The sequence below is a fragment of the Brachyistius frenatus genome, unplaced genomic scaffold (genome assembly GCF_029030835.1).
Source record: "Brachyistius frenatus isolate BFR_SWC_R1_liver_20210118 unplaced genomic scaffold, ASM2903083v1 Contig_1, whole genome shotgun sequence".
Lineage (NCBI taxonomy): Eukaryota > Metazoa > Chordata > Actinopteri > Embiotocidae > Brachyistius > Brachyistius frenatus.
This window is the reverse complement of record NW_027210600.1, coordinates 1,898,665-1,918,017: the sequence shown is the minus strand read 5'-3', so window position 1 is coordinate 1,918,017 and position 19,353 is coordinate 1,898,665. Positions and strand designations below refer to the sequence as shown.

Sequence of the window (19,353 nt, the reverse complement as noted above, 5' to 3'; positions counted from 1 at the left end):
TGCATTGCCAATAAGTCCACAAGGGTTTAGGGCTGTCCCACGGTCAGATCCTCAAGTCTGCCGGGGCTCTGATTCCGACTTTCTGACCTTTTCTGCATATTTACAGACTTTCCTGAGGGACTTTCCCAAAGTTCATAGCAACATTAGAGACTTATAAAATGTGTTCTCCCACAAAATGTAAGCTAATCAAGCATGTCCCATTTTGGCTTTTTATACCATTTCGAACTGTCGTGGACTCAAACACTCAAACATGACAGCTGCACACACGAGTGACATCAATTAAATCAAGGCGGGTTTGGGTTTGGTGCTTGGACTTTAGGGTTTAGGGTTCACTCTATTTTTACAAAATTGCATCAATTGCAATATTTCAGAAAACATGTATCTGTGAGGTTGCTCTCAAAATGCTGGGGTTGCAAAGTGAAACAAAGACAGACAATTGTCCATCATCTGCATAATGTTTGAACCTGTTGATTAGAATGCCGTGATTCATTTTTGTCACATGCAGCAGTATTCACATCACTTCTGAGTTCATTCTCAGGTCATGTGCTTCCTTTTTGTGAAACTATTTTAATGCAGCAAATTAACAACAAATCTGTATTAATGTTGCATTTTGACTAATTTTGAGCAAAAACAGCAGCTCCTTTAAAATCCTTTAAAACCCTTCACTCAACCTGAATAGGATGTGTCTGATGTGAGTCAGCTGTGAAAGGAATTGGTACATCATACCTTTAATTTTAAGTGAAAAACGAATGCAGTCATAGGAATTATGTGTTACAGAAGTAGAGCAGGAGCATAACAAAGGCAGTTTTATAGAACCACAAAGTCTTCAGAGGAAGATCAAAAGGTCAGAGTGGTTTGATCGACAACATATTTGCTTCCACTTGTGCTGAGAATTTACTTTGGTTTCTCATTAAAGGCAGGTTCACAGTTGTTTTAGTCTTATTTATATTCTTATAAGTAAAGAGAAGAAGTGCTTGCTGTAATCATTCCTCCTGTTAATACTGGAAATAAATGACATCTTATGAATATATCTTCACTTTAAGAGACACAATCCACAGTCCTTATTCTGTGTGATTCTACCATCATTCTTCTTAAGTCATTTTTAATTCCAACCAAATTGATCACAGCTGCATGAGAATCAAACTCACCTTTATATGGTACTAATTTAATGCAATGATGTGTCCTTCTATGATAGATAGATAGATAGATAGATAGATAGATAGATAGATAGATAGATAGATAGATAGATAGATAGATAGATAGATAGATAGATAGATAGATAGATAGATAGATAGATAGATAGATAGATAGATAGATAGATAGATAGATAGATAGATAGATAGATAGATAGATAGATAGATAGATAGATACAGACAGACAGACAGACAGACAGACAGACAGACAGACAGACCGACCGACCGACCGACCGAGACCGACCGACCGACCGACCGAGACAGACAGACAGACAGACAGACAGACAGACAGACAGACAGACAGACAGACAGACAGACAGACAGACAGACAGACAGACAGACAGACAGACAGATAGATAGATAGATAGATAGATAGATAGATAGATAGATAGATAGATAGATAGATAGATAGATAGATAGATAGATAGATAGATACTTTATTAATCCCCAAAGGGAAATGTTTTTGCTACAGCAGCGTTTATAGATACAGGAAAGCAATAAAATAACAGTAAAAAATATTAAATATAAAAATGCACAATATATACAATAAAATAGAATAATTAAATTAAAACTAACTAAGTAATAGTGCAAAGTTGTTGTTGTTGTTGTTGTTGTTTTTATATTTAAACAACCAAGAAAAACAGACAACAGACAACGGTGTTATTGTTGTGTGATGGATTTGACCAGAGGTGAGTTATTGTACAGTCTTATTGCAGTGGGCAGGAATGATCTCCTGTATCAGGAATGATCTCCTGTATCTGGAATGATCTCCTGTATCAGGAATGATCTCCTGTATCTGGAATGATCTCCTGTATCAGGAATGATCTCCTGTATCAGGAATGATCTCCTGTATCTGGAATGATCTCCTGTATCTGGAATGATCTCCTGTATCTGGAATGATCTCCTGTATCAGGAATGATCTCCTGTATCTGGAATGATCTCCTGTATCAGGAATGATCTCCTGTATCTGGAATGATCTCCTGTATCAGGAATGATCTCCTGTATCTGGAATGATCTCCTGTATCAGGAATGATCTCCTGTATCTGTCCTTGTGACAGTGGAGCTGGAAGAGTCTTTTGGAGAAAGTGCTCCACTGTCCCTGCAGCAGGTGGTGGAGAGGGTGGTCAGGATTATCCAATATGGATAATAGTTTCCTCAGCGTCCTCCTCTCCACCACCTTTTCCAGGCTGTCCAGATTGCAGCCAATGATGGAGCCGGCCTTAGCAGTGAAGTGTATGGAGTGGTACTGCAGACTAGAGTTTAATTAGAGTTAAACTGACATGATGACAGCTTGGGAACAGGGGGGCAGCATCTGAACTTACAGTGATGTGAATCTTTTTCTATTGGACCATTTAACTAAATGTATAGCAGACAGTTTGATGCCATCTTACTAATGTTAAAGAAAGCCATGTGCCACTGCTTCTATCCAGCACACTGGGGCCTTTATATGATGCTGTTTTACACAAACACTTGATGACAAGGAGAGTATTCAGTCTGTATATCCTTGCTAAGAGAAAAGAGGGTCTTAGATTGTATTTCCTTATGCACTGGGGTGATGTAGTTTGTTTAACCTTTGACTTTTCTTAAAATAACTGTCCCCGTGGCACTTGTTTTTATCCACTTTGTTTAGCGGTGTTATGATCATGGTTGAACCCACGGGGTCATTTAACCCCCCGCTGTCTTTCTGTGTCACTCTGACTCATTGGTGGACCCCTGCTTATGAGTTGAGGCTTGGCACAGGGAGGGAATGCAGCCTTGGGCTCGGTTTGGCAATCTTCCAACAATATGAAAACACTAACACACACACACACACACACACACACACACACACACACACACACACACACACACACACACACACACACATACACAATTACCCTCGAGAGCGAGGCGTCTGCTTCAGCCAGATGTGAGCCATCAGCAGAGAAATACACACTCACATGCACACAAACAGATATTTTTGCAGTTACTGCATTTAGTTATATATCATGCATTTGTGTGCATGAATACATAATGACACACACACACACACACGCGCACAACACACTCAGTCCATCTATACAAGCCCCAGAGGAGTGGAACATATGTTCGCTCCCTCACCACTGGGGAGTGTGGCGAAGCAGGGGGGTAATGTTTATGAGAGAGTGTCATTAATATGACAAAACAAGGCTGGCTGAGGGATTTACTGCGCACACTGGTGCTACCATCATCTGTCAGTGCTTCTTCTCACCATCTCTTACTGCTGTTAGCATCACCATTAACATCCCACTAATCCTAAAGCTCAGTAATGAATCACTGTCATGTGAATGTTCATTTGTGTATTCTGTACCTGGGGTTACATAAGTTTTATTCAGACTCCTTATTTTCAGTAAAAGTACAAATAATTAAAATAAAAGCAAAATTCACCATGCAAAAGTAGATAACAGTTACTGCTATTATGCAGAATAGCTTCTTTCATCGTGATTTCTTTGTGTTATTTGGATGTCTGTAGAAGATTATGGTGAAGGTCTCTTTTTGAATATTTAAAATGCTTGTCTGATGTCAATATTTGCTTTGAAAATGTGCAATATAACAACCTGTTCTCACTCCCAGGCCATCAAACACTGTCCTTTTATCAAAGCTGTTCACGTCTTATATAGATTCAGAAAGTGCACAGCACCTTGTATGTATGTGCCTTTTATACGGACACATGCGGGGCCTTATGTTTAGGCACCAAAAAGGTTGTAGTTACAGAAAAAGATCATGGTTAGGGTTATTTAAAAGAAATCCATGTTGACTTTTGCTCGATCATGGATGCAAACACTGATCCCCCGAGTGACAGTACTGGGGTTATTCCATTCAACAACCCCTGGCCCCCTCCCTATACAGACTTTTCCCCCTTTGTTCTTTGTCACATGACCTTTTTCGACCCACAACGTCACGGCGCATAAGACATAAGGTACCTTCTGTGTACAGCTAAGCCAACGGTTGTGACAAAGCAACCCCATTTAACACCTTGGAAATGTAAACGGTGAATGTCTGTATTCCGCCGCCTATAAAATTTAATTAAGCTAATTAGTGGCAACTGTAATATCACGTATAGAAGAGACATATGTCATGATTTATTGGGTGAATGCTTCATTATTAAGCTGCTTCTGACCATATTTTCATCATCACTGAATAATTTGCCAGTTGGTATTTATTTTTACGGTTGTGTGTTATGCATGCTTACATGTCTGATAAAATGCATGAGAGCTTTTGAGGATGAATAACAAATGTGTAACTGAAATAACGAGCAGGTTGCTGCGAGCTGACTCTCAACAGGAACAGAAAAGCACATGGTGCACTGACTAATAAGTGGTTTTTTTATGCACTCAGAACATGATGATGGATCAGTGCCTGTTGTCACCGTTACTGATACTCAAACTAAGACTTGAAGGATAAAAATGTGATAGGGTAAAAGTCAAAAAGAAGTAAAATGGAAATACTGAAACAAAGTTCTGTTTGTATTTTAGTAAACTTGAGTAAACACACTTAGTTACGTAGTTAGTTGCTTTTCCTCATTGCCTTTGTCCTTTCTGTTTTCCCACCAGTTGTTTACATCTTTGTGTGTTCTATCAAACTATTAAACCGCCTGTGTATACAGCCTCAAAGACAAACCATGGCCTGTGTTTGTGTACTTGTGACAGAGAGAGATATGGCAGTGTGAAAATCCATTCTGCCCGAGCTCTGCCTCCCCACTGCTTCCCTCTTTGTTGTCCAGTCTCCATCTCCAAGCGACCACATGTTGGGGAGATGTTTACGGGATCTTTTAAAAGGATGATTTCACTGTCATTAACATACCCACCAGCTAATCCCATTAAACACAAACTCATCTCCACCTCGTTGTTTCTTAAAACAAAGAAGGTGTTACATTTCTGCACCTAGTGCTGTCTCTTTCTGGACATCACAAGACGTACAGTATTTAGCCTTGGAAGGCATTTAAGGTAGGGCTTTGAGATGTTTAGGTGCAATGTAACACAAGCATACAGACACACATGACTTCTTCCCATTTATAAAGTCACTTTGTTCTTTGTTCTTGGGCTCCCTTTTATTTTCTTGAAAATAAAGACGACGAACCGTAAATAAATGTTATTTTTCTGACCGACAGTTACTTAAAAAATAAAGTGTCAGCATGAGTGGTGTTTGAGCTAAATAATGAATGAAAACATGAATAATTAACTTTATTAACATGCAGGCAATGGTGAATAGGTATTGGATAATTTGAAATGTCTTCTATGGTACTAGAGTGACTTAATTATGCTCTTCACTGAAATTGGGAGACTCCCACAGGACTTTTTTTGGTAGAAATTGAAGCAGCAGACGCTGAGACATCTTGTGGAGTCAAGATCCTAACCCTGCACCGTTCCTATACTGCAACTGCAACTAATGTATTTTCTTTAATCCCGACCCAACTTGTCAGACATTGAGCTAAGATGACTGTGATGAGTTAAGAAGCACTGCAGAAGTACTCCTCATACCATGCAATCTAAATCTAATGTGTACATTTGGTGGATTCACCCTCAAATTCATCTCTGCTTCTTCACTATACTTGACAATGCTTGCTTCCTTATCAGCTGCTGCTCTATTGTACCATGTACAGTAGACTAGACACTCGTCAAGAATAACCTAATATCTAAATCTTATTAGCAAATTACACCTTCTAAAATGTGTTTTGTCTCCCTGAGGCAATATAAAAGTACTGTCATTAATCTAATAACACTCTATGCAGATGATACCATCATATATTAATGCCCACTCTTCTCCCCCTATTGTCTGCAGGGCAGTTGTTCACATTCAAGTCAACGATGTGAATGAGTTTGCTCCGGTGTTTCGGGAACCTCAGTACCGAGCAGCGGTGACAGAGGGCAAGATTTACGACAGCATCCTGCAAGTGGAGGCCACCGACCAGGACTGCTCCCCACAGTACAGCCAGATCTGCAACTACCAGATCACCACCACCAACACACCGTTTGCTATAGATCGCAATGGTGAGTAGAAGAGGGGGGACATATGTTAACAGCATCCACAGATATGTTAGTAATTGCCACAAAAAAACCTGTTATATCTCCTCGCTATGAACAGCCTGTGACATCCAGTGCATTGCAAGTGTTTTTTTGAAAAGCTGTCAATAAAATTTTAATTAACTGACTTTCTCTCAGCCTGTCTCATCTTACAGCAGTTCTGTTTTACTTATTTCAATGATTTCCCATAAGTCCAAGAAAATCTTCCAGATCAACTTTACAGTTTTTTGTTTTTTCTATTGCATTCCATTTGCAATTCATTGTATTTATGGAAGATACAAAAAAAAACATTTATTTCATAACACTGTGACACTTACTATCTAAAAATCAAGTCGATGTATAAAGTATACATAAACTTCACACCCACAGCAGAAGCACACACACACACACACACTCTCTCTCTCTCTCTCTCTCTCTCTCTCTCTCTCTCTCTCTCTCTCTCTCTCTCTCTCTCTCTCTCTCTCTCTCATACTGTGCATACACATATCTGCATACTTTGGTAGCTAAACTTAATACTCTGACAGATGTCTCTCCCCGGGGTAAAAATGTGTTCTCTGCTCTTTCCAAGGACAAAGTCAAGCTTTGCCCAGAGAGCCATCACTCGCCACAAATCAGATCACAGAAGTCGGTGCTCGCACAAACATTAAAAAAACACACAGAGACGAAGATAAAGACTAAGAAAAATCCATTGACACTCTCAGACACCCTCAAAAATGTACTTAACTTTACTGAGTTGCTGGTTCATATTTTTACTTCATAGTTTATTATATATTGTCAATATTTGTAGAGATTATTATGTTAACATAACCCACACACACACAATAAAAAGTGAGATAGCCAAGAAAACAAATCCGTTCTTGATTGTCACATAGACTGACCTCTGTGACTTTCCTAATATGGATGTCCATGACTATTGTTACATTCATATCTCCAAATAGTCAAATTTACCTTTCCTCTTTTCACAATTTGCTGGGTACTTCACACAAAGTCAGAAAGGATTTAATATATTATTTGGGCATACACTTTAACTCTAGACTTGTAGTGTTGTATCGCTGTTAGACAAGCTACTTAAATACAACTGGCAGATTAGTGCTGCTGAGACTACACCCATATGTTTTTTTTGCTCAGATGAAAGGGACATTACTGTTTAGATTTTTGCTGCTGCCGACCGCCAAGAGTGTGCGACTGCTGAGGTGTTGCAATAAAAAGGCTGACTGGGTAAGGTTTGGGCCAAACTGCACTGTGAATGATACATGGGAGAGGCTGTAGCCGGAGCGCTCTCTCTCCATTTGAAGGGTTCCTGCTCAGCCATTGACCGCTGAGAAAAAGGCTATGAGAGCTCTTGAACTCAAGTGCCTGAGGGAGAGAGGAAGAGGGAGGGAGGAAAATGGAGGTTGACTGTGAGAGTGAGATCTGTCTAAGTGGTAAAACAGGATAAGGGATGGTGGTAAGTGGTAAATTGTGGCTGGGATAAACCAAACATAAAGGATAAGGCTGGTGATATTCTAATTGTCAGCAAATCCCACAAAGAGACAGATATTGCTTTTGTATTCGAAGCCTCATACAGGTTGTTCCCTTGTGCCATCGACATTAACAAGACTAGTCGGCGTTACAACACAAATCAGCCCTGTGTTGGTGGGGATGTGTTGCTTCTGGAACAATTGAGACAATGAAATGTGATGCAGGAAATCTGACTGGGGTAACAGATTTATGAAACTCAAGGTTTATCAAAACCCTGCAGTGTGGCCTATAATAAAATATTTTACAGCTAGCAAATCAATGCAGCAGTCATTTGCCGTTTATCAATAAACAGTGCCGTATCCATGTTACAAAGTGATGCTTTACTTTGCCAAGGGATGGTGCATTGCACATCCAGCAAAAGTTCAGCGACCTCTTTGACACTTCGGCTTTACAATGCTATGAGCTAAATGCTAACATCAGGCAGCCATGCTGCCTTCAAATGAAATTTGTGAGCTTGTGGTTACGACATGTCATTTGCACGGTGTGCTCGGCACTCAAGTGGTTTAGTCAAAAGAACACCGCTGTTAGGCAACGGCAACATGGACGGTGACTAAAAGCCGGAGAGGCTAACAATTTAGCGAGCTAGAAGTCAGGTAACGTAATGCAGGAAACGCAAAGGCGTGATGACATATAGAGACAATATTATGGAGAAGACATATAATTAAATTACGGCTAAAAGTACAGTGTATTAACTTTTCATCCAATGAAAAATGAATTTCCATTGCCATATCTGACAATATCAGCAAACATGTCACACCTCGAGAACTTGGACCTTTAAAAAATGTCAAGGTTTCAAGGTAGGTTGTGAATACCACTTGAGGGAAGCGTTCATATGGACTCTTCTCATGAACACGGTAAATAATTTGAATGCAGGACCAAATACAATACAAGCAGATGTTCATCTGGTAAAATGTTTGCCATGCCCTTCACCTTAGTTTAAGGTATTAGCATGCATTTGCTAATTGTGACTAAACACAAAGTACAAAAATGTATGTACAGTATAACTAAAGTTACTATTGTCCTAGAGGGACATTTAACTTAAAACCCTTAATGTCATACTTGAAGAAAATGCCAGGTGATCATTAAATCAAAGGAGTTCATCCTCTGTGGACAATGAATGTCTGTGTAAAATATCAAGGCAATTTACTCAGTAGTATATTTGTTTCTGGACTCAAATGTGGACAATCAAGCGACATGATCATCACTACATCTATGCTGCTTACATGGCGAATGAAAACTACACGTCTGCACCAGATGATCCTTCATTACTATCAACATGGGCGCTGTATTTAATTTTGAGTAAAGCCCACAAACACTCTCATTGTCATACTCACTTCAACTCTAAGACTGAAAATAGTCCCTAAAAAACAGCCTATATTTCCTCCTGTTCGAGCATTTAACATTGTGGGACCCATGTTTTAGTAAAGTAAGAAACTGTTGGGAGATAAGATATTTTTGGTTTCAGTGTTTTTATGCAATTTATTGACACCCTGGATTAATGGCAGCATTGTCCTTCAAACAAAGACAAAGGGGGTTTAAGCAGCTTTAGGTAAGAAATGCTCTGTTGTAAAAACTGGATGGTAATTATACAGGGATGATGGAGGGAACTCGCACAGACACATGCACGGATGGTTTTGTGTGTGTGTGTGTGTGTGTGTGTGTGTGTGTGTGTGTGTGTGTGTGTGTGTGTGTGTGTGTGTGTGTGTGTGTGTGTGTGTGTGTGTGTGTGTGTGTGTGTGTGTGTGTGTGTGTGTGTGTGTGTGTGTGTGTGTGTGTGTGTGTGTGTGTGTGTGTGTGTTTATGGTGCTTTGATAGAGAAGCAAATAGAGAGAGTGAGCTGGAGGGTAAAGCAGTCATTTACTAGCTAGCCACCCTCACCAGCAGTCACAGCACGCACAGGCTGCTGACACGGATAAGTTGATGTAGTAATTGAAGGAGCAGGAATAGGAACCTCCGTCATGCAGAAAGGTGTGAGTGTGTGAGTGTGTAAGTGTGCATTTAATACTTGTCTGTGTGTGTGTGTGTGTGTGTGTGTGTGTGTGTGTGTGTGTGTGTGTGTGTGTGTGTGTGTGTGTGTGTGTGTGTGTGTGTGTGTGTGTGTGTGTGTGTGTGTGTGTGTGTGTGTGTGTGTGTGAGAGGAAAAAAAGAGAAAGAGCAGCACAACAGATGAGGCAGCAAACAGGTAAATGGGATGAGGCTGCAAAACAGTGAGACGATGATGTGCACTGAGAGGGAATGGGAAGGTTGGACAGCGAGAGGGAGGAGGAAAGGAATTTTTAACAAGCTGAGAGGAAGACAGAGAATGGGCAATGAGGAGAACGGGAAGGCGAACAATGCCGTCCTCATGAATCCTCCTATTCACACACCCGTATTCAAATATACCACATGATCAACATTCAGCTCCCTCTGCACCTCTCTTACCACAATGCAACAACCTCAAGAAGCATCCCCGCTGTAATAGAAGTTGCAGTCACTCATTCCAGCTATGTTTCAACCCGCAGCCAATAAGGGCTAATAGCATCTCTTTTCAATGCACTTTATACCCGACAAGTGTTCTCCGTCAGGGTGCCCCCTCCCTGCCCAGGCCTGGCTGCGTGTATCGCATTGTCAAGCGTCTGTAATGGAAGACTCATCAAATATTAACAGACACATTAAGACTACAAGAGCTCCCTTCATGCACTCTGCGCAGCATGAGAAACAACGCAGGCTTGGAAAATGGGTCATGGTTACCAACGAGCCACGAGACTCTCAGGGGCCTGAATGTGGTCTGTATGCTGAATATCCTGTAGAGACATATGGGTTATTCAATTATTTTAAGGTGCTGGCTGCAGCAGTATAACAGGTCAAAATCATTGCCACGTTCATTTTGATGCATTTCTTTATATAAGATCATCGCATCAAACATTCCGGTAGCGAAGATCGGTCGAAGAAGGAAGTCATTTGTCGGAGGTCATGTGAAGAAGTACAGAGAGTGATGAAGTCCACGTAGAAAAGAGCTCGGGGATAGTTGGATTAACAAACACAGAATTTTCACTCAGGAGAACCATGTTTGAGTTTTTTTAAACCCACCCATTAACTTTTCCTTATCCCAACTGCTTTTTGAGACCTAATATGTAATTCATGATGGGATTATTTTCAGATGGACTGCTCGAAAACTAATAAGAAGGAGTGACTTTAGCGAATGACACCATGAACCATGAACAATGGTAATCCCACTTCTGATGGATAATGATACCATTCAAGGGCTAATAGTAGTGGTGGAATGGGTGGGATATTTATTACCTTCTGAAAAGTAACACCCAGGAGGTGAGCAGGGGGGAACAAGTACCAACATGGTCTCTGCGTCCAGAAGCAACAGGGATTTAATGGTAACGGGTTCTCAATTTTGAGAAACATGAGCACTAATCAAACCACTTTGAGAGATAGAGGCTACCTGTCATCTCCACTATGATCTCATTTGTTACAATGATTATATTAAGCCATCACAGTTAATTTGACAATGACATATGACGAGGGTTAAAAAATGTAATGCCAATTACTGCTTTAAGCAAACACACGCCAACACACACACACACACACACACACACACATGCTGTGTAAGCAAATAAACAGCATGTACACATTGTGTGTTAGCTAGAAAGTCAAAAATACCATAAAGACACACAAGCTTATAGAGTGGACACAGTTAAAAAGATCTGCTTACTTTCCCCGAGACAGAGTACAGCATATACTCAACTCATATATTCTATAGTTTATGGTAAACTCTAAAGTCTTAAGAGTTTCTTCCAGGCATCAGACCGCAGATCAGATCCATTAAGAACACATTTAAAAGAGTAGCGCTGAATACAAAACATGTCTCACATTGCTTATGACTGCAGTCAAATTAAGCTCATTTAGCTGTAAAAGCTCACACAGCCCATTTATGACTCTATAAAGTCAGTCTTCCAAACACTGATGATTGAGGAACTCCAGACTGTTTCACACTTACAGCACACAGATTTGGGTTTGGGGATTTTTAATGTTTCACAAAAATGTTTTACTTTCTGTTTTATAATAAACTCCCAAACCACTTCACTTGTTCAACACGACATCAGCCTCTGTGAGCAAAGATCTGAACCAATAGCCTCATTACAGATTGAAGGTTTTAGAGTCGTTAGAACATGTTTCCTGTTGTAGATTTTCAGCTCAATGATATGCTTCCTTCGCAACAGACACCTTGACATGTCAGAGGACGAAATGCACTGGTGGAATTGATAACAGAAATAGAAATTTACACTGTTTGTAAAACACCAAAATGTTGGCAAGACAACTTTATAATTAAACAAATGTATTGGGTTTGTATTTCATGATAGAAGTTGATGTTTTTTGAATGGAAATCTTTTGGAGCCTGCCCATAGTGGATCTCAGCTATTGCACTTCTGTATTAGCTTCACTTTTCATACCCAGAAACTAAATACTGTCTATGAACACAAGCCAGTAAGGTCCTGTTTATATTCAGCAATATTAATTATCCCACAGTCTAAACATGCTTTCAGGAATTCATTACTGTTGAAGTGTTGAGTGCGTGTTTCTCTCAGACCAAAATCCTGAGAGTCTTGGAGGTTTTTGTTGCCTCAGTGTGTAGGTAGGAGCTACATTTAGTCTCACAATGTGTTGTGACTGCATCCCTCGGGCCCTGAAACTGAAGCAGCTAAATGGAAGTCAGCCATCATTAATTTTATTTACACCTGTGCTTTCCCTAATTTGAAATGTCAAAACTGTCCTTAGTGAAAAAGACTCATTGCCAAAGACAAGAACTGTGCAAACCCTCTTTCCCTTCCCCCCTAATGAGCTGCCTCATATATATTAGCTTTAATTGCCTACATTAATTACAGGTGTTGGGTTTTCCACTGATGGGGAATCTTGGCACACAGGAAGAAGTACGGTGAAACTGAAGTACTAAAAGACAGAAGATACCTGCTCAGAATTAGTTTTATTGAACTCACTTCCACTTCAACCAGAAAATACATTTTATCTACTGACATAATGCTGGCTGAATTTTAGCTTTCAGGGTCTTAAAACTTAAACCAAACTACTAAGTATGTATTATTAGATAAAATACATGGACTGAACTTACTCTACAACGGTGGTTCTCAGCTGTTTCATAGGACCCATACTTTACCTGAGTCCAGAGCAGGCCAATATTGGGTACATGGTCCAAGTTTTACCGGCACCTTCTTTGTTTTGTCCCACACCAGCATTTGACAAGTTCATGCTTGTTTTCCTTATAAGTGCTGTAAAATCTAAATCGTAATGACTCCAAACCATACATTTTTTTGCAGTACATAATATGAGTTTTATAGGAATCTACAGTATGGTGCTGTTAAGCTTGCCTGTTAAATGACATTGACCTTTCGTCTTATCTACAAAGAACGATGGCATTCTCTGATGCCCATGCGCTACCATTGTGTCCTACATCACTAGCTTTGATCTGCCAGTCAACATGAGAGATCAAGGGAATGACACAGACAAGATCACTTTTTTTTTTAAATTGGCAGGATGACTGTTTTTGACAATAATTTCTGCAAAATAATGTCATTATTATCACATCGATTAAAGAGTAGAGTTTTAATTATCACAATGTTTATTTTAGATTTAGAATAATAATTCTCTCGAAAATATGTGACATTTTAATGAAATGCCATGTCACATAAACATTCATTTTTGGCCCATGGCCCTCCATCCAGATTAGTCTTTAGCCTTCCATAGGAAAGAATTTGGGCACCTCAGCCATCGTCATCAAGCCATGCCCCAAATATTTTGATTTATTTTTAGCCATTTATTTCACAAAATATAGTGCATGATAACACAATGCCTTCATGTACTGTTCAAAACATGAAATAAACAAAATGAAAGTGCAACCTCGGCAAAAACTCAATGAAATATAAAGGCATACTCATCTAATCGAGTTTCAAGAATCTTAATTCAACAGTATTGAATAAAAAGGCAGACTTATCTAAATATTTGAATGAGAGTTAACTACTGAATTGCTGACCATAGTTTTGATTTTACAGCGACTGCAAGAATCAAACAGTTACTGCATGCACGCTGTATCATGGAATACATATGTCCTTCATCATAACAGTGCAGGCATCAAAATTCTGTAGTTTGACTTTTCTTCCTCAGTGATTTCTTTATGCAAACATCCGACACCCACCCAGAATGGCCCCGCCATTTGAGAAACACTGCCCTACAATGCATTATAAAGAGTTGCTTTAAAAAGCTATTTGGGTTGACTTGGATCTTGACCTTTTCTCCCCACCAGGTAACATCCGGAACACAGAGAAGCTGAGCTACGACCGCCAGCAGCAGTACGAGATCCAGGTGACGGCCTGGGACTGCGGCCAGAAGAGAGCCCTGCACAGTGTCCCTGTCCGCATTGATGTCAAGCCGGTCTGCAAACCTGGCTGGCAAGGTTAGGTTTCATCATATCTGTCTGTGTGTATGTGTGTGTGCAAAGATTCCAGGCAGGTCTCACTGTGCAGTGCTTATACATCCAGATCACATATGCAGTTGTTTGTGTGTGATCACTTGAGTTTGTACAGTATGTGCGTGTTGCCGTGGTTCCCTTTATGTTCACAGATGTGCTTATTTGTATGTGATTACTTTGGTGTGTGTTCCTGCTTACCTCTGAATCTGTGGCACTCACTGCAGTCTGCATGCTTTATTTTTCTCCATTTGTGCTAATCATACTGTCAAGGTTTTCCATTCCTCTTTACCCACCTTTGAATATTTCTCTCTCTCCCTACTCTGACTCTCCTTCCCTCCCTGAGGAATTGGCCTGTCAAGTTTAGCTGGTGTGATCAACAACACTTTACTAAGAGTACCGTGACTCAACCAATAGGCTTCCTAGCACATCAGAAAACAGTCATGGCAGCCTTAAGAAGGCCCAGAGTAATGCAAAGACGAGTGTCTGAATGCTGCAACAACAACAACAAAAACAACACCAACACAAACACAAACAACTCTCAAGATAAATACAGATCCAATTTACACTTGTGAGAGAGGGCAGCCGCACATGCAATCAAAGACGAAGGCATGCTGCCTGCGGCTTCACATGTAACCATGTGCAATATGCATTGTTCTGTCATTAACAAGGTGATTCATGTGCTCTTTGGCGTCCAGCCATTTATCATCCCACTGGACGCGATGTTAGCAGGCTGGTGATAAACAGCGGCAAATGAGGACCCTGGCAGCAGCTCAGTGGCAGCCGCTGAACCCTGCAAAAACTGTTAAGTTGTTTGGCTCATATTCAATCTTCCAATCTGTGTTTTCTCAAAAGAAGTGGCAGCACACGCCTGTGGTTTTGTATAAATTTACATGTTTCGGATATGAGTCAGGAATTTCAAAGAAAGACATCAGGATCTTACATCGAGACGGAAAAAGCTAAATCAATTCATTTTGTATCAAGAAAATCAATGATTTAAGGAATAACTGAAACTCTTAACATTAGCACTGTCTAGTCTAAATAATTTCTTAAGATGGGTAGTTTTAGCAGTGCAGTGACAACTTTACTAGAGTGGGGACCAGTTTTAAAATTCAGAGGAATTGAGGTCACCGAATAAAAGAACAAAGAGGAAATAGTGAAAGAGAAGAGGAAATGTTTCACCCTTTGTTCTTAATTTCAAATAAGCTCATGCAAGTGGGACAAAGTCACTGTGTCAGCACATGGCAGCCAGCTGTGTAGTGTTGTTTTAATATAAATTTTAATGACAGCAAGTGGGATCACATTCCATTCCATTTTGTACATTAAAAGCCTGCAGAAACTAAAAACACAGAAAAAAGTGTGCTGCACATAAAAAGAACATGTCTGACATACAGTCAAACACTCAAGTTCTACATTTTCTCACATGAAATATTCTATATACACACTCACTCCGAGTGTATGTATTAGTTCAGTATCTGTACACAACACACATGCATCCACACGGACACACAGAGCAGCCAGGCCTGTTCTGAGTGTACAGGCTAACGTCCGCGCCCTCTCTTGCTTCTTAGCAATAATCCTGTCTTTGAAGCCTGTTTGCAATTTCTTCTTTTTTGCGAGTGTATTTTTCAAGTTAAGATTTTCAGCCCCAAATTATGGTGAGAAGATACACACATACACACAAACATGCACATGCACAGACACACTCTGCCTCGATGAAAGGACAGTTGTTGCTGTGAGCGTTGTTTGGCAGCAGGGATGAAAGGAAGGATTGAGGGGGAGAAGTAAATGCCATGGCCACAGATCAGGGGATATTTAATAGGCCTAGTGGTTGTTGTATTAAAGACGGGCTACTGTGGGAATGTCACAAGCGCGCACACACACACACATACTCACAACACAAAAGATTTGCTTTCTTGCAGTTAAAAAAAAACTGTAATCTGTCTGTTCAAATTAGCTATGGTTGCTGGCCGTGGACAGCAGGGCTCAGCTGTGTGTCTCTCGACAAATCACAGCTCCTTTACTTGTCCATGGAAACTCCTTTACTGATGGGTAGTGCCTGTGCACACACATAAACACACACACTCACATAGGGGTGTATGCATGGGTGTTTTCAGCTACATAGCATTGGCTGGTGAACATAGTGCAGCATTGAATAGCTAAAGAGGCTGATATTTCCCTCAAGATTTGTTAGAAACTAAAAACAGAGCTGTATAGGAGAGTAAATTTGGGATTGCTTTGATCTTGGGGACAGAAACATGTCTCCAAATGTGGAAAAAAGTTGCAAAAAAGTTAACTATATCAGCTTAAAAGGTCACAAATCAGTTTCATGATGACAACTTGTTTCTGCTACCTCCAAGTCACCAAAAAGAGGTTTAAATAAAAAGAATCAGCTATGGGTCGTCTGGGTTTTTTCGGTCACCCACTCCAGGATTTATCAGGCCCCTGTTTGTGACCAAGTCTGGTACCTGGATTGCCCCTCTTGATCTGCAGGCATCGTACTTTCTTTCTAGGATTATTGTTGTCCCGAATGGTTTATTTTCCAGTGGAGTCCTTTGATGCCAAAGAGCCTGAAGGCCCTGCATAAGACCAGCACAGTGTTGTGCATGCCATGCTTGACTCCAGTACTTGCCCTCTAGGCCCACAGCGTCTTTTGAGTCATATGCCTTGTTTTTTCAAAGTTTAGGACCACAGCCAGCTTGATTGTGGCGTCTGTGATGGTGTCTGGGAACCGAGGTCAATCTTCAGCTGCCAGTTCAAAACAGTGGCAAGAAGCCCACTGAATGATATTAAGTGCTGATGAAGCCTGTCTCTTTTCCTTGATGAAGCCAAATGCCTTCCTCACAGGCCGTACTTATTTGTTGCTCAAAATTCCTGCTCAGATGGCATCCACTACTACCCTCAGCTCTTGGTCAAGATGCTAGCACTACTTCCTCAGGACCTTTAGATACCAACTGAAAATATGCTCCGGGTGTTGTTGAAGTGGGTTACACCTCTGAGCAAGTAATCGTGCAATCATTGGTTTGCTCGGGTTATGTCAATGCGCCCTGCTGCATCCCCATCCTACTCATACTAGTCATACTTTCTTTCCCCATGCTGGTCCTTTTTCTGGACCACGTGAGTGCTGCCCTTCTTCTGGCCTCCTATTTAGAAATTCTTGGAAGACCTCTGTTCCCTGTCCTTCTCATTCCCATTGTTCACTTTGTCCAGCCAGTGTGTCACTTTATTTATTTATTTTTTAACCTTTCAGTCTTTTCAACAACAGGAAACAACATTGTCACAAAAAATATTTTTCTATGTCAGTCCAAAATCATTTAAAACTTTTCAAACTATTATAGTCCATCTCATATCTTGTCTCGTCATCTCCCTTCTCCTCGCTCTGCACATAGAAACACAAACATGTGGACACACACACACACACGAAAAACTAATAATGGGACGAGCCGCTGTTGAGCTTCCTCTCTTCATTCCATGTGATGGTTATCAGTTTTATTTGGCGTGATACAGTTTGTCTCTCATAACACAATAGACACGTTGACAGGAAGCTTTATAGAGACCTTTTCAAGAAGCCGTGGAGTAGCAACAGAACAGAACAACCAGTCTCACAAAACAGAAAGTTTAATGTGTCTGAGTTTGGATAGAGACATATTTAAATTAAGATGGGAACTTAACTTCTAAAGGTGTACATAAGAGTGTTATAATTAATTTAAAAAAAAACTTTCATAATCATAATACAGTGGGACAACATTTTATCCAAGTAACAGTGTCAAATAAGTAATTTTACAGCAAAGTATATATTTCAGTTTAAATGCTTTTGCATAACATTATCTCCTAACTCTTAGAAAGTAGGGATGTCTGCAGTGTCTACAGTTTAAATGTATTTAAAACCACTATGTGCAGGTTGAAAAGTCTGACAGGTTTTCAACTGAATGCTTATGTCAGCAGGTAGGTCAACATGCTTATCTTGAATAACAGAATTAAATTGTGTGCCAGCCCATCTAATATTGTTCAAACATGTCACAGAAAACCACAAATATAAATCCCCATGGTGGTGTTAAGGTCAGGAGCTTCATTTCAACTCAATTAATGTATATTTATATGGTGCTAAATCACAACACAAGTCATTTCAGGGCACTCAACATAGTAAGGCATAGATCACCAATGTCATTAGGATTCATCCTCTGGGAACCATGAATGTCTGTACAACATTTACTGGCATCCCATCCAACGGTTATTGAAGAATTTCAATTTGGACCAAAGTGGAGCACCAACCAAGTGACCCTGCCATCTCATGCTGGATGACCTTTTCCTTTATAATTGCAATGGGGGGGGGGGGGTCGAATGTCAGAAATGTCAGGAAATAATTGCAGAGAATTATTTTTATTAAACATAAGTTAATTATTTGGTGCTTTTTGCTGTAAGGAAATGACTTAATGGGCCTTTAAATCTGCCATCCTCACCGACAGAACAATTATAACCCAGATCCAATTGTCATGTCCTCTACAACAGGGGTTACAGTGCAAAAATACACAGCCACACACAGTTTAGAACAAGCCGTGAGTGGCAGATTGTCACACTGATGAAAATAGAAATCTGCATATTCATATCCATCCTTTGTGTTTTGAATATGGCTCTGAGCCTTGAGTGTGTGTGTGTCCACATGTTTGTGTGTTCACCTCGAACAGCCCCAAATTAAATGTGACCCCAGGGTTGATGTCAGTCACGGCAATTAGTATAAACCTCAGACTGCAGTGTGGGTTTCTGAACTATCAGGGCGTAATTACAGCAATACAACATAAGTGTTTATGTTTTAGATGTATGAATTTCACCATCAGTTTCTTCCTAATGAGACTCAGGAACACATCGTTATGAGATGAGCAGTGGACCCTTTTCAGGAGAGAGCTGCCATTGAATATTTACCTTCAACAACAGCAGACTTTGAGGGCATCGAAGCAATGTCACTCTGCTGTCTTTACATGAGGAATTATTCATCAGTATAACAAATAAACATCATGTAGATTTTACGAATATACTTGTAAAGCTGTTGTATAAATCCATCCCATACTGTACCTGTTTAACGTCTGTATTCCAATAGAAAGTTAAAGTGAAGGAAAATGTACTGCCATGCATA

At 40.2% G+C, this 19,353-nt stretch overlaps 1 protein-coding gene across 1 annotated transcript in view; it reads left to right on the top strand.

The window, feature by feature from the left end:
• LOC138616379 (calsyntenin-2-like) overlaps nt 1-19,353 on the top strand; it is a 276,054-nt gene that overhangs the window by 167,373 nt on the left and 89,328 nt on the right. The window contains exons 4-5 of the mRNA XM_069690622.1: nt 5,994-6,202; nt 14,061-14,210. Coding sequence (XP_069546723.1) covers nt 5,994-6,202; nt 14,061-14,210 — 359 coding nt within the window. The remainder of the gene's footprint in view (nt 1-5,993; nt 6,203-14,060; nt 14,211-19,353) is intronic.